The sequence below is a fragment of the Abramis brama genome (genome assembly GCF_963993115.1).
Source record: "Abramis brama genome assembly, chromosome: 10".
In the NCBI taxonomy this organism is placed as follows: domain Eukaryota; kingdom Metazoa; phylum Chordata; class Actinopteri; order Cypriniformes; family Leuciscidae; genus Abramis; species Abramis brama.
In genome coordinates this window covers 25,179,252-25,195,332 of record NC_139972.1, presented here as the reverse complement: position 1 = coordinate 25,195,332, position 16,081 = coordinate 25,179,252, and the positions used below count along the sequence as shown (strand labels likewise).

General features: G+C 37.4%; 1 protein-coding gene across 7 annotated transcripts in view; it reads left to right on the top strand.

Moving 5' to 3' along the window:
- nbeab (neurobeachin b) overlaps positions 1-16,081 on the top strand; it is a 286,723-nt gene that overhangs the window by 258,307 nt on the left and 12,335 nt on the right. For all 7 annotated transcript variants that reach the window (XM_084126150.1, XM_084126151.1, XM_084126146.1 and 4 more), the window contains 3 exons: positions 3,780-3,950; positions 12,260-12,349; positions 14,805-14,997. In XM_084126150.1, the coding sequence (XP_083982276.1) occupies positions 3,780-3,950; positions 12,260-12,349; positions 14,805-14,997 (454 nt within the window). The remainder of the gene's footprint in view (positions 1-3,779; positions 3,951-12,259; positions 12,350-14,804; positions 14,998-16,081) is intronic.

Genomic DNA, 16,081 nt, shown 5'->3' with positions numbered 1-16,081 from the left:
TCTATTTTAAAATTTAATTTATTCCTGTAATGGCAAAGCTGCATTTTCAGCATCATTACTCCAGTCTTCAGTGTCACATTAATCCGTAATCATTCTAATATGCTAATATTGTCATATTCTAATTGCACTGCTTAAAATTGTTTTTGGAAACCATGATACATTTTTTTTTTCTGGATTCTTTAATGAATAGAAAGTAAATATAGAAAGTAAATATAGATAGATAGATAGATAGATAGATAGATAGATAGATAGATAGATAGATAGATAGATAGATAGATAGATAGACAGACAGACAGACAGACAGACAGACAGAGATAGATAGATAGATAGATAGATAGATAGATAGATAGATAGATAGATAGATAGATAGATAGATAGATAGATAGAATACATTCACTGTTTCAGGTCTCACTTAGGCCTACTGATGTCGTATTGCTCCGCTGACGATATTACATCATCTGATGTAATGTCTTAACAGAATCTGCTATCTTAAATTCTTAGTTCAGTATTTAATTTGTAATCCATTTCCTTCCATCTTTTCCCCTGAGATCACACTCATTCGTTCATATGATACAGCATCCTGGTCCTCTGCGTTCTGCTTTCCCTCAATGAAGGTCGTAACGTAGTGCACTGCTCAATACTAATGTAATCTACCGCTGACCTGAATGATGTCGCGGAGGACAGGCCCGGCCACTGTCCCTTATAATGTTACCCTAATGCCGGCCTCATCAATCATGATTTGGCTCACAGCAGACAGGACCTCATGGATGTGTGTGTGTGTGTGTGTGTGTGTGTGTGTGTGTTTGTGTGTGTGTCCTGTCCACTAATCCCTCTAGACTGCGGTGGAGTCGAAATTGTGTACTGCCTTTTATAATGGCTCTATCTAGCACATGCTGTACACACTGTATAGCCTATGCTGCAGGGTGTGTAATTTAATATTGTGTGTGTTTATGCATTTAAAGCTACTGATTGTGTATCAAAACTGCTGCCAAATCAAAGTATTAGAGGTGTGTTGTGGGCCATACTGCCCGAGGAAAAAGCACTACAGCAAACACACTTGACCTTTTCAGCTGCAGTGACAGTGCTGGGGTGTGTGTGTGTGTGTGTGTGTGTGTGTGTGTGTGTGTGTGTGTGTGTGTGTGTTTTGTGGAGGTGACCTTTCCTCTGGCCTCATTTTTTTTCCTGGTTTAACACATTCAACTATTCAGACACACGCACTCACATGGACATATCCAAAGATCAAACAATACCTGTCTGTTAATGCAATATTTTTCTTAAAGAAAGGGCTTGAGGATGTCAAAACACCTCAGAATATTTGACATGACTACCTGACACGAGCCTTAAATGATGCAAAAATGTGTTCACGTCTCACAGTTTGGTTCCTCTTTCTGTTAATTTCCTTAACAGCATTTGTATAGTGCCTCAAAATCAATTTGGTGTGTCCTCGTAATTTAACAAAAGCTGGTGTAAGTATTCTGGATAAGACATCTCCACACTGGTTTAGACAGTTTTATAATTCATATTAACTTTAAAAAAGAAGTTTAGCCTGTGTGCTCTTTTCCATAACATTTCTGGTTCCTCTTAACAATTCAGATTCAGTTTCATTTACAATTAATTTAGCACTTTTGAGGAATATTGGATTTCATTAAAAAATTACTCATAGAATTTTGGAACTTTTTCATTGAAATTCATGTAATTGAAAAGTTCACTGATCACATAAATGATTCACTGATTCATTTTTGATACTTACAGTATAATTCTGCTTAGGTTATGACAAAAAACACCTTTAAAGTACCATAAAACTGGTCCATACAATTGCTATGATATTTTCCAAGTTTTCTGAAGTTGTGTGATAGCTTTTTGTGAGGAATAGATAGAAAGTCTATTTGCTGAAAACCTTCCTGTTGTTGTATAGACCTCAAATCCTATTTGAAGCTGATTTGATATCATTGACACCAGACATCTTGACGCACCATGTTGGACATTCTGTAAAATATATTTTTGTGTTCTTTGTGTTCCATGGTAGAAGGAAAATCAAATCATACATAGATCAACATGACATTTGTTTTATATATTTGGGTCATACACTGAGCACACAGAAATGATTATGAACATTTCAATAAATATTAATTTTATTTTGTACACTGAAAAAAATTATTAGTTGAATTTACTAAAACATTTTATCGTAAGTGGTTGCACAAAATTGATTTTAGCTACATTTTAACAAATGCATTAAGTTGAACTTAATCAATTTTAGTTCAACTTAATGCATTTGTTTAAAAATCAATTGTGTGCAACCACTTACAATAATTTTTTTTAGTAAATTCAATGAATATTTTTTTTTCAGTGTAGATATTTTTAATGTGATTCTTTGGTTTGTTGGAACGACTACTGTTTTTCACAGAATTTTATGTTGAATAGCACATACATTTTTAAACGGGCTACGGCTCGGTTTTGCCCTTAGATCTTGTTCTTTCTTTTTCTCTCTCTGCTGCTCTCTTTCTCTCCGTTTCATTTAATCCCCTCTTTCCCTCCTTGTCTCTGTGCTCCCTTTCTCTCTCTGCCATTTCTTCCTCTCTTTCTTTCACTTAGTGTTCCCATCTTTGCATGTGTCACTTTCGATTGTAATGACATGCCCTGGGGGTAACTCAGCCCCTGCGCTCCACGGCTTGCTCTGTTGGTAATAGCTGTTATTTCTGATGTGAGAGTGAGTGTGTAAAATCCAGCAGCGGGTCCCTGGGTGTGTTTGTGTGTGAGAGGAAGAGAAAAGTGTGTATTTGTGTGCCATTCTGTGTTATTTGTTCCATCTTTCTTTTTTCCCTTTGTTATCTTTCAATGGTGTTTGATGCCTATAATAAAGAATGTGCTTCTTTAAGCATTGCCATTCCATAGCAGGCAGTATCTAGATCCCTATTGGAAAAGAATAATGCTTTGAATTCAACTGAACTGACCATTATTTAAAAAAAAAAATAATAATAATAATAATAATAATCTACTACTACTACTGCATTTCTTTAAAAATAAATAATACGATTATTCAGCAAGGAAGCTTTAAAATGATCAAAAGTTACAGTTAAGACATTTATAATGTATAAGAATTCTTGTTCAAAATAAATGCTGTTATTTTGAACTTTATATTCATTAAATAATCCTAAAAAATGCATCACAGTTTCCTCAAAAAATATTAAGCAGTGCAACTTGTGCAGTGCAACTCAATGTTAAATGATAAAAATATGATTTTCTTTTTTTTTTTTACTTTTTTCTTCTTTTTTTTTAACCACCAAATCAGCATAATCATAATGATTTCTGAAGACTGGACTAATGATGCTGAAAATTCAGCTTTACGATTACATGAATACATTACATTTAAAAAAAAAAGTAAATAGTAATACTAATATTTAACAACAATGACTGTTTTTGCTGTATTTCTGACTATATAAATGCAGCCTTTGTGAACATGAGAGACTATATAATTGATCTTGTTGTTAAGTGTGTCCAAATACTTTTAGAGCCACTGTATATTGTTGATTTAGATTATGTGAGCTTCAAGAAGTGCATCTATCATATTTTATGGAAAGACAGCTGTTAAAATATTGAACACAAGTTTATTTATTTACGCTTTGATGTTGGTCTCAGGCTATTGCAGTCTCTGAAGAAGCATCGCCCCGAGTGTATGTTTATCTAGTGCTTGTGTGTTTGTGTCTGTACGTCTGTGTGTGTTTGTGTTCGTGTTGTGTACGTGTACCTTTCACCTCTAATTGCCCCGCTTTCTTTGACAGGCTCTGGAAAGCGAGTTTGTGTCGTGTCAGCTGCACCAGTGGATTGACCTTATTTTTGGCTACAAACAACGTGGGCCCGAGGCGGCACGCGCCCTCAACGTCTTTCACCACCTGACCTACGAGGGCTCCGTCAACCTCGACAGCCTCGCCAGTGACCCCCCATTGCGCGAGGTAGGTCGCCGCCACGGCGTTGCCATGACAACGGCAACAGGTTTCTGGGATTTGTGGCTGACATCTCTTTTTTTTTACACATTTTTATAATTGGACTGTGTCAGTGAATGTTAAAATCATAGTTGGAGTGTGTTGGAGTGTATAAGGCTGGGCAAGACTTAGCCTTTCCCTGGCCACGGACTTGAGACTAGCGTTTCCTGCTGCTGCTACTTCTGATTGCTTTTAGAAAGAAAAGAAAAATGTTCAGCAGTTATGGCCACCTTTTCTCTGTAATAATAGCATTTTGGGCTAAACATATTTGGCAAACGATCCAGTGCGTATCTGTGCTCTGGAGAACGTTTCTATTTACAACGGGTTTTTGCAGAGTTGAGCAATGTAGCCAATCACAGACATATATATTGATTTCTTGATGACCAATCGGAGGTGTTTAAGTTAGCACTGAACAAAAACTCAGGTGAGTAGATTCTGAGTTTGCAAGCAACTCCTCTTATTATAACAAACAATTATGTTAATAAGATATTCATTGGGCAGTGAGCTTCACTGATTATAACGGAACTTTGTGAAAATGCAATTAACTAAAATGAGTGACAGCCTTTTAGGGAGCTTGCTTTTGGTTTGTGAATGAAGACACGTTAATAACAAATAGTTTATCGGGAGTGTTTATGCTGGGATGTGTAGGTTGTGCAGTGACACGTAACCTGAAACTATTTCTTGGAAATCGAATGTGTTTTCAAGGCGAAGCGCATTTCCTTCACCCTGGAAATCCAGAGTTCTCGCGAGAGCACAAGTTGAATTTGCTCAGCGAGTTACTCTGGCGTTGAGTAATGATGCTCATTAAATATGCCCTTGTATCAGAGCTGCACCAATCACATCGGGTTATCTGATATTGGCGGGCCAGAGGCGAGCTGACGTCAAAGTCATTAGTAAACATTGCAAGATGGCTATGGATGAACACCAGTTGTTTGAAGCGGCTTTGGGCGCTACAATGAACAAGTTAGACTTGGCTTTTTCTATAAAAGAGGAACAGAAGACGGCGCTCGAATCGTTCCTTTGCAAGAAGGGCGTTTTTGCTGTTTTGCCGACCGGATACGGCAAGAGTCTAATCTACCAGTTAGCTCCGCTGGTAGCTAAGCGTATGGGGCTCTGGATACGTCACCCCGTGAATTGTTGTGATTGGTCATAGTGTTATCCAATTGCGTGCAGTGAGATTTTCAAATGCATGCTTGGTGCCGCCCCTCGAGCTGGCCGATTTTCATTAGTCGATGCCAGTCCATTAATCTTTCAGATTTAGGTCTGGATTTCCAGGTTACATTTCCTTAGCCTTACCCTGGAGTTGGTTCACGTTCCGCCTATGGATAAAATGCTTTATAAATGTCACCACTAGATGGACTACTGTATGCATTCTAGCATTATGTAGCTAGAGACATGTTTTTTTTTTTTTTTATATATATTTGCAGGTTAACCATTTTTTTTAAGGTCTCAGGATACAACAGGTTTAAAAATGATGGCGTAAGACTCGCAATATCAACATTCGTCAACCGCAGTTCAAGCATGAATGAACCCAGTGTCAGTTGAATATCTCTGAGAGACTGTCAGTATGTGTCATTCAGATTTTGACATGCAAATATGTCCTCTGGGAAAGAGAAACTCAAACTGCTTACTCGCGTGCATTGCATATTTTTCTCTGAATGAGTGGTAAACATAACACTTTAGGTACAAATGAATACTTTAAGTCCATTGGTTGGCATTGTTAGGGTGTTCTCTGTGGTTTCTAGGGGGTTGCTTACAGTCAAAAGACTCCAATAAGTCTCTATATTCTAGTCTCTCCATCAGTTTTCTGCCTGTTTTATCATCCACTAGGTAAATATTTTAGAAAATCTGACCATATAAGTAGAACCACTCTTTTCCACAACTAGAGACATGATTTTAATTAGCTTTTATGTTCATATCATAGATGGTGCACAAACCAGTGTTATTTTAGCATACTTTATATGCTATTATATAATTCATTAATATTCTGAATCAGCTTTTTTCAGCTTTTTAAATTTAAGTCTAATTTTTAGCAATTCTGTTATTTGCTTTTGTCTTTTTTGTCATTAGTTTTATTTAATTTAATTTTATTTCGCTTGAATTAATTTTTACTTATTTTATTGGCAAGTTATTTCAGTTGGTCATTTCAACATTTCTTATTTTCCATTTTTTTTTGTTTTTTTTTTGACGTTTTTCATCCAATATTTATATTTTATTTCAGTTTTATGTTAGAGCTGCTCGATTATTCGTTGAAAGATCGCAATCTCGATTCAAACACGCAATCTTATTCCTAAATGTCAACTATTCACCTATGTCTATTAAACCTTTGACAAAATCACAACGGAACATTCAAACCTGTGTTCGCGCTGCCGCTGACCCAGAGAAAGCAGTTATCATGAAACAGCTTAACAGCTATTTTGAAGCGATCAAAATAGAGCAAATCACCTTTTGAAAGTAACTTGGCTCTTTAAATAATGATTGTATCGATTACATTTGTACGCCACCATGTGGCGACTTGAATCATTCATTCAAGACATTCGTTCTAAAACGCTGATTCATCCAGTAATGAAACAATTGTAGTATTTATGAGTGAGTCATTGAATCATTCATTCAGTGTTTTAAATAATTCAGATTAATTAACATTTTGTCAGAACCTGTTTAGTTGTCTGTTCAGAATGGTGGGAGAATAGTGATCTCTGTTTGAAACAAAAAAAATATGATTCTCAATTTATCCAGAATCATGCAGCTCTAATTTATTTTAATTATCCAGAGAATGTTTTAATAGTTTTAGTTTTAAGGATTTAGATGATTCATTTAAAAACACTCTTTGACATGAATACAAATATATATATATATATATATATATATATATATATATATATATATATATATATATATATATATATATAATTTTTTTTTTCTGGTTATCGACTACAATTGAATTCATCAAGCAATTAGGATGTACATCAATGTTATTGATTTTCCACACAATAGTCTTTATTGACTAGTGGAAGTTTGGAAGAAGACTTAATTGTGTTTGTGGATGTGATTCCAATTCAACAGCAGCAGCTGGTAGGCAGCGTGTTTGTAGCAGGATGTACCCCATACCTCCCTCCCTTGCTCCTCTTTTTCTCTCTCTCATTCCCTATATCTCTCCTGCTCCCTGTGATACCCACCATCTGCTGTCTGCAAAACAAGTCATTTATATACTGTCACTTCCAGGACTGCCTTTATTTGTCAAGTGACCACTATGCAAATCACTCACGGAACAGGGGGGCTAATTATCAAACAATATGGAGAAAGCTTTGCTTTTCATCATTCAGCTCTACATCCCAGACAATAGCAATTATGTTTCTTTCATGTGGCCGCGTTCTTCACAAGCAGTCCAGCACTCTGAGAGCAATGGTAGCTGACAGCAAGGTTTGTTAGCCTCGGAAGAGCCAGAAAACCGGCTTTTATTTGTCAGTTCTGGAGTTTGAGAAGCCTTCATGTTCCATTCTTCATAAAGTCCATATTGCTTTTTATGTCATCCAAGCACCTATCAAATGGCATTCAGACACTTAAACGCTGAGGAAAGCTGACCTGAACTTGACTTCTTAAATGCATGAAGGAATTCATTTATTTTTGCTCTATTTTTCTAAGTGGTTAACCAATGCCCCTCAACCTAAAACCATTAAAGGAATAACCTCATGGACAAAATATATTGACCTCAAGTACGCTAAATTCACTAGCGTTTCTGAGGTCTCTCGGTCTCCACCTGAGTTGTGAGAGAGAGGGAAGATGGCTCATGGTATCTCGCTCAGAAATGTGACCATCACCTTCAGGCTATTGATTCATTCCCCACTGACAGGTGCATCCACAGCTCTGACATTAAGCACTGCAATTACGGCCTTAAAATGTCAAACTCTGGAGTTAAGGGTCATAACTCGTTCCAGAGTCAAATCAAAATGGCAGCAGTTGATGATGGAGTCACAGGACTCGAGATGGCAGGGTTGTGTCACTGGAAAAACAGCGTTTACGGATAAAGAACATGCCAGCAATCTTTTGATACAGATTTTTATTGCATGTAAACATAATACACAATATGAGAGCACTGCTTGTGAATTATCCGTCACTAATAAGCATTAAATTATACATTCACAAATGAGTAGAATTTGTCAAAGGAGTGTCTCTGTAAGAAAAAGTGCATTTGATCCTTTCACAGTCTTTCTGTGTTGGATATAAACACCCTACTTTTAAGTCTACATAGATTTTTTTTAATTGGATGCCAAATGATACATTCAGATGTCCAATCTTTTTTAAATGATTTGGCAACATGGTTGAATACGTTTGTGGTGAATGTGAATGACATATTAGCATTGGTATAAACGGCACTTTATTCCACATACACGAATATATAAAAGGCCTGTCTTTTCCATTTAGCTATTTTTTTTATTTTTTTACCCTATACTGTACGTGCCATTACTAAACTCACACCTAAAATGTGTATATTTATGCTTCTCTGAGAACCTGAGGTAAACATCAGATTTTGACATACTTGCACATCTAACCTGACACAAAGATGAATCTGTGATTGACATGCCGCAGGTTATGATGGATGTTTTATGTCCAAGCATGACGGCTTAAAGGCTCATGGGGAGACAATCACCGCACAGCTTATGCAAGAGGTGTTTCTTATCTGTTGTAAAGAGCAGGGGCTTAAAGTGGATTATCGTAATGAACTGCCAGTTATGAGTTACTGATTTCTGTTTGTGATAAAGTGTGTATTTTTCTCCAGAGCTGAGATGATCAACCGGTTGACATTTTGGGTCAGTTGACAACATTATCTCAATGTTGTCAACTGACCCAAAATGTCAACCGGTTGATCATTTAAAGGATTTAAAGGACGCGTCTCTCACATAACCTTAGCTGGAGCTTTGGCTAGACATAATCTGTCAGAATTGGATGTATAACAAGGTACAGTTGCTATAAATGCAGGATGTTTTTCTGAACTTTACATTCTGGAAGTTAAAGTGCTGATTAGGGTTGCACCAGCCATTCGTAAGTTCTTACTTCAATTGGAACGTAAAGTCCACACTAGTAACTACTAGCTAGTTTGTAACTAACTCTATTCGGTTGCACCATTTGTTCTTAAGGCAGAACGCAGATCGTAGGTCATAGGTCGTAAACTCTCTGTAAAGTAATGCGTAGTCACATAATATGACGTTTATCCTCAATGATTCAATAGCAGTCTTCAAATATGCGAGCATAAGCTGTGTTTAACCTCAGTTTATCCTTGATTTGAACTTCTTTTGCCTCACGTAACAAACGATAAATCATTAAGGTTTAGTACGATTTTTTTCCTTACATAGTTTTCCTTACAAAGATTTCAATTTCAAATACTTTTCTTCTCTTGAATTTTTATATTTGTAAAAAAGAAATCACGGTTTTCACAAAAATATAAAGCAGCAGAACAGCAGAGCACAAAATCAGCATATTAGAAGGATCATGTGACACTGAAGACTGGAAAAATTCAGCTTTGCCATCACAGGGAAAAAATATATTCAAATATAATAAATGAGAAAACAGTTATTTTAAATTGTAATAATATTTCACAATATTACTGTTATATGAAGTATATTGACCATTTATATTCATATTTCTGGACTTCTAGAATGATTTTTTCCTCTCGTTCTTTCCTTCACTGTTGGATGGCAAAAAAATATAGTGATACTTTCCACATGGCTGCCTGTTTCTCTCAGATCTTCAGATCAGATTACATTATTTGAGCAGACATTTTGACCCCTGTTGCTGAGTCTAACCTAAAATAGCTATAATGTGAGCGCATTATTATTTGACAGACAGCATCGTAAAAACAGCACGGACTGATGTTTAATTGTTGCCAAATGTGATTGCTGTGAGTCGTGAGAGGTCTGCTTGTGTCAAATTTTGCCAACAGGGTCAGGCTTAGATAAGATCGTTTACGTGTGATGATCTGTTGTTCATATTTGAAGTATTTCAGTGAGAACTAGTTTACCGTTTCTCACATTTCAGCTGCACTAATGATTATAATTCTGTGGGTTTATTTCTCTGCTGCCAAAGTGCTTTGAAGTCGGCGTGAAACACAATTTGCACACCATTTTAATTATGTAAGTGAAATGGGGTATTCGTTGAGAGAATTTAGACTGTGAGGCATATGATATCACACATTTCTCCAAACTGCAATTTAGAATGTAGTGAGTTTAGAATTCAGATTGGTTCCGATTCTAAGCGTGTAGGTCATGTGACACGTTTAACATGCTGATCTGGACGGCGTGGGGACGTTTGATCTGACGTGAGAATCCAGGCTTCAGAGCACTGAGGGAGAGCTGTTCTGTTAGACTGTGGGAGGCGCTCCACGCGGGAAGGAAAGATTGATGGGATCAGAGCCTCAGAACAGCCGAGGGGAGCTTGTAGGTGTCTGTCAATGCTAGCGTGCACAGTGGCACACTCCTGGGCTCCGCACACATACACAAACAACCACAAACATACACTCTATCAATAACCAACACACTCACAGCGACATGCGTCTGTCAGCGTTACATAACATGAGGGATGTGTGAGGACTGAAAAATGAGTGGCTTTCTTCAGTTGTTTTGACCCTTCATCTGAGTTGTGGCTCAAATCACATAACATGCAAAAAGAAACCTAAATCTTTATGTGTAATTGTAACACTACAAGTAATCTTTAAACATAGTGACTAGGCAACAACCTTGGTTAAAATGGTTTTAGATGGACTGTTGTCCAAATTTACGGTAGCGTTCAAAAGTTTGGGGTCAGTAAGACTTTTTTAAATGTTTTTGGCAGAAGTCTCTTTTTCTCACCAATGCTACATTTGATCAGAAATACAGTAAAACAATAATATTTGGAAATAAAAATCCCTGTTTTCTATTTTAACTTATTTTAAAATGTAATTTTTTCCTTTCTCCAGTCACATGATCCGGTGTCACATGATCATTCTATTATGATCATTAGCTGACCAAGAACATGTCTTATTATTATCAGTGTTGACTGCTTAATACACTTTTTTTCAGAATTCTTTGTTGAGTAGAAAGTTCAAAAGAACAGTATTTATTTGAAATATAATTGTTTGTGACATTATTATTTTGATCAATTTAATGCATCCTTGAACGGTAGTGTATTTCATGTCAATTGCCCCATTATGAATTTAAGAGTTTCGTGTGAAATTACTAGTCAACTATGATAATTTTGACATGACTTGAACAGCATTAAAATCTGAGAAATTTCAAATTCAAAATTTTAAATTCAAAATTCAAGTTTTTTTTTTTTTTAGGAATTGAAAATTAACATTCACAGATTTGTCAGTGAATAAAGGTTATTGTACAATAACAGAATTTATCTATAGTATTTGAGTGTATATAATTATTTCCATATAGTATATGAGTATATAGAACTTCTACTCTCATTTTTGTACAACTTTAGCTTAGTCTTGAAACTTGATATTGTGGCATTATGAGGTTGTTTCTGAGTTGCTTCTGATGTTCTTCGTTTGTAAGTTGCCTTGGATAAAATGTCTAAATATAAATGACATCATAATGATTTAAATGTGTGCATTAGACTCTAGAGTATGCTAGAGAATAATTATCATTACAGTATTATCCTTTTTGTGGTGTCTTTGTGATCTTTAATGTACCGTTAGTATTAATATTATTATTAATAATGCTGTTCCTATTTTATATAATATTGTGTGTGTGTGTGTGTGTGTGTGTGCGTGCTCTTTCTGCCCTTTGTCTCCGGCACAATAACATCTGAGAGGGAGGGTTCTGCCGCAGTCCTGGCTGTGCGTCAGTCCAGGTTAACGTCTGCTCACGAAGGGTGGGTGAGGGGGGTGTACGTGGACCCTGCTCCTGGAAATGGGAACGGTTAACTGAAGCATGTTAATAAGGAAAGGCTTGTCTCTTCCATACTAACACTTGGATGACTCTGCAGGCTTTGAAGGGGGCAGGGGTGGGGGTAGTTTTGGGTTTTGGAACTCACCCACTCATAGTCACCAACCAACCAACCAACCCCCCCGCCCCCCAACCCTCCACAACCACCCCTCCAAGGCTGGGGGGGGGGGGGGGGGGGGGGTATGGGGGGATTTGCTTGCATTGTCAAGTAACGCATTGACCCATCACTTTGATGCGTATCGATACTGACAGCCTGCTCTCTCTCTCTCTCTCTCTCTCTCTCTCTCTCTCTCTTTTCTCCCTCTCTCCATCTATTTTTTCCTCTGTATCTTTCTCTCTCTTTTGCTGCAGGCCACCGAGGCTCAGATCCAAAGTGTTGGACAGACGCCATCTCAGTTGCTCATCGAGCCACATCCTCCCCGTAGCTCCGCCATGCACCTGGTGAGAACAGTGTGTGTGTGTGTGTGTGTATGTGTGTGTAATAAAATCAGTGTGTGCGTGTTTGTTATGTTTTTTTTTTTCCTGCCCGGCAGTAGGGAAGTTATTATTTGGAACAAGGGCAGTGACGCCTGACCTTCGGCCCGCTCCCCAACACCCAACACAGCAGTCTCACTTCCATATGCCCACAACTTCTGCAGTCAGGGTGCAGTTCAGAACAATCTGCTGTTGTGTGATCAGTCACTAAATATTGTGACATTACTAGTTTAACTACATTTAAAATGTATTCATTTAACTGCATGTTTTCAATATAATGGATTTTCCCAGTAAAATAATCGACTTTTTCTAGGGACAAAACACTTAGGGACAGATTTACTAACAGCTTGCTCCAGCGCAAACTACTGTCATGTTTTACTAAAAACACGCAGTGAAAAATTAGCGCTGAAAAGGTGTGGACAGGGTTATTTTTGCGGCTGACGTTATTGCATATGCATTTGTCGGACTTTCCCTTTCAAACGGAACATTTATGGGAGGAGACTATTTAAATTAATCACGCAAGGTGATTTACTAAGGTTTGTGCTAGTTGATTTACTGGTATTTGCGCCATTTATGGCATGTCAAAAAAGGCATGTCTTAAACCAGATGCTAATTTGCGCTGCTCTTGGTAGATTGTGTTGGTCATTATGGAAATGATCCGGCTGTGTTTGTGTTCTTTAATTTGCGTGTTGTAAATAGATCATGCATAGAACTTTCCACTCCCGTTAGCGTGGGAGGGCCGATTTATTCTAGTGAAATGGTTCATTTGGTTGGTTCATGAATCCATAATGGAACCATTAAAAAAAGTCACATATTCCCTCCATTACAATCTACTGTTTTCTACTTGTTCAAAATATGGTTCATTGTAGTAGATTTATAATACATTATAAATTATATTATATAAAATTAAATCATTTGAATAAAATTTACACACACACACACCATTATTAATATTATTATTAATAGTCCTATTCCTATTTTATATAATATTGTGTGTGTGTGTGTGTGTGTAGGCAGTTACTTCATAAAACTTTATTAGCTTGTAATTTAGCTTGCTACTTTTTCTAAATAGTAGCTTCACTGTAGTTTGGGTTCAGTAGCTTCCTCAACACTGATGATTTTATTAACATGTTCAGCTGATGATAATACACTGTCAAATGACAGCTATTGTGTCTTGATATTTAATCAGCTACCGCAGGAGTGGTGTTTCAGTGGTGCCAGAGCATTTCTGTCAATCTCCTCTTTGAAATTGTAGGCTTTAACCAATTTGGAGTTTGGACCTTACTTGCACCGAAGTCAAGTGCTGCTACTTCCACGTCCCTAACACAAATACATGTCAAACAGAGCTGGCATACTTCCAGGAGCACACAACTCCATCACAGAGGCTCAGAAGATAGTTGTGTCGGGAGAACAGTGCTCCCTACTGGCCTTTTGAGTCCTCACACCTGAATACTCATACTTATCTCAATCAAGCATCCGTCATAACAATCACACTGAAGTTTACAAAGTGAATGTTGTAATGCTGTTAATACTAAATGTATTATTAGAGCTTGTTTATATTCCAAAATAAATGTGTGCAGCCTAATGCTTTAAGTTTTAATTGTCAATTGAGATTGAGTAAAACCCACAAATTCCCCCAGATAGCACATTTACATCACTGTGACGTCTATTTAAAGTGTGTGTGTGCGTGTGTGTGTGTGTGTGTGTGTGTGTGTGTGTGTGTGTGTGTGTGTGTTTGTTTTATCCAGGCTATATTCTTTTATTATACATTTTACTATGTTGTATATTTTGGGGTCAGAAAGATTTTAAAGAAATTCATCATTTTATTCAGCAAAGATTCATTAAATTGATCAAAAGCGACTGTAAACATTGTTACAAAATTATTTTATTTAAAATAAAGGCTGTTCTTTTGAACTTTCCATTCATCAAAAACATTTCAAATAATGTATCAATTTCTACAAAAATATTAAGCAGCTCAACTGTTTTCAATATTAATAATAATAATGCTTCATGAGCATCAAATCATCATATTAGAATGATTTCTGAAGGATCATGTGACACTGAAGACTGGAGTAATGATGCTGAAAATTCAGCTTTGACATTACATGAATAAATTACATTTTATAATATAGAAAAATAGAAAATCATTATTTTAAATTCGAAAAATGTTTCACATTGTTACTATTTTTACTGTATAATAATCAAATAAATACATAAATATATATATGTATATTTGCCTCAACTTATTCCTTTAAAGGCCTCTTCTCCATGACTCTCCTCCTAAACTACCACACAGTCTTTCCTCTGTTCCAACTCTTTTTTTTTTACCACTTTCCTCTCCGCTAACAACCTCTCCTCATCTATCTCTCCCCTCCCTCCCTCTTTTCCATCCTTCTCTTCCTTTGCTTTCTCTGTTCAACAGTGTTTCCTTCCGCAGAGTCCGCTCATGTTTAAGGATCAGATGCAGCAGGATGTCATCATGGTGCTGAAGTTTCCCTCCAACTCTCCCGTCACTCATGTGGCCGCCAACACGCTGCCCCACCTGACCCTCCCCGCCGTCGTCACCATCACCTGCAGCCGGCTCTTCGCCGTCAACCGCTGGCACAACACAGTGGGTGAGTGCCAATCTGTGTGCATACTACAGTATATACTAACTAACCAGCTAATTTCTTAATTTCTCCTAAAAAATTTCTCCTCACACCCAAACAAAAACCCAGATTAACTCCACATGTTACCACTTGGCCATGTGTGAACAACATTATCCAACTAGCCGTTCCCCCGGAGCCCCCCTCACCTGCAGGTCAGAGGTCGGGCGCTGTGGCGACTGGCTAAATTAGCCTATCACGGCCTCTCCTTTCGCCTCACACCTCCCCAGCTGTCACGGCAACACATAGTGATGTCAGGACCAAATGTGGCAACCTCGCTCTCTCACACTACTAATGGCTGCAGCTGCAGGACCAGCCCTCTCCGGACGCGCGTGTGTGTGGGTCCCCCGAAATAATAAGGCCACCACGTTGAGCTCAAAATGGCGATCACTGCCTTGTAGGCCTGCCTCAGGGGTGCTATAGCTCTGGCCTGTCTGACACAGGACAGGGGGAGAAATCAATAAGCACCATGGAGATCTGGCTGGTGGGTCTTCATAAGGCCCCAATGTCAAATGGGACGGGTCAGGGAGTGGAGTTGATTGTGACAGCAGGACAGGTGTTTCCGTGAGGACATTTGTAAGGGTGCGCTGCAAAAAAAGTGTTTCTTTTGTCTTGTTTTGCAGTACAAATTGCAGTTAAACACTCTTAAATCAAGATACAATTACTTGAGAAGCAAGACATAAGATGTTTTCAGATTTTTTTTCTTCTTTTTTTTCTAAATAAGACTTTATGCTTAATACAAGAAAAAAAGGTCTCGCAGTGGGGTAAGAAAAATAAATACATTTTCCCTTTTTGATAATTTTTTCGAAAAAACAAGACAAAGTAATTTTGCTTCTCAAGTAAATGTATCTTGGTTTAAGAATGTTTAGATATTTCTACTGGAAAACAAGACAAAATTATTGAGTTTTTTTTGGTAAACCCTACATTATGGGGACAAAATGTCCCCACAAAGATGGCAATATCTGAAACTCGTCTTTGTAGGGCCTTTTTTGTGGTCCCCATGAGGAAAACAGCTTATAAATCATACTAAGTGATGTATTTTTGAAAATGTAAA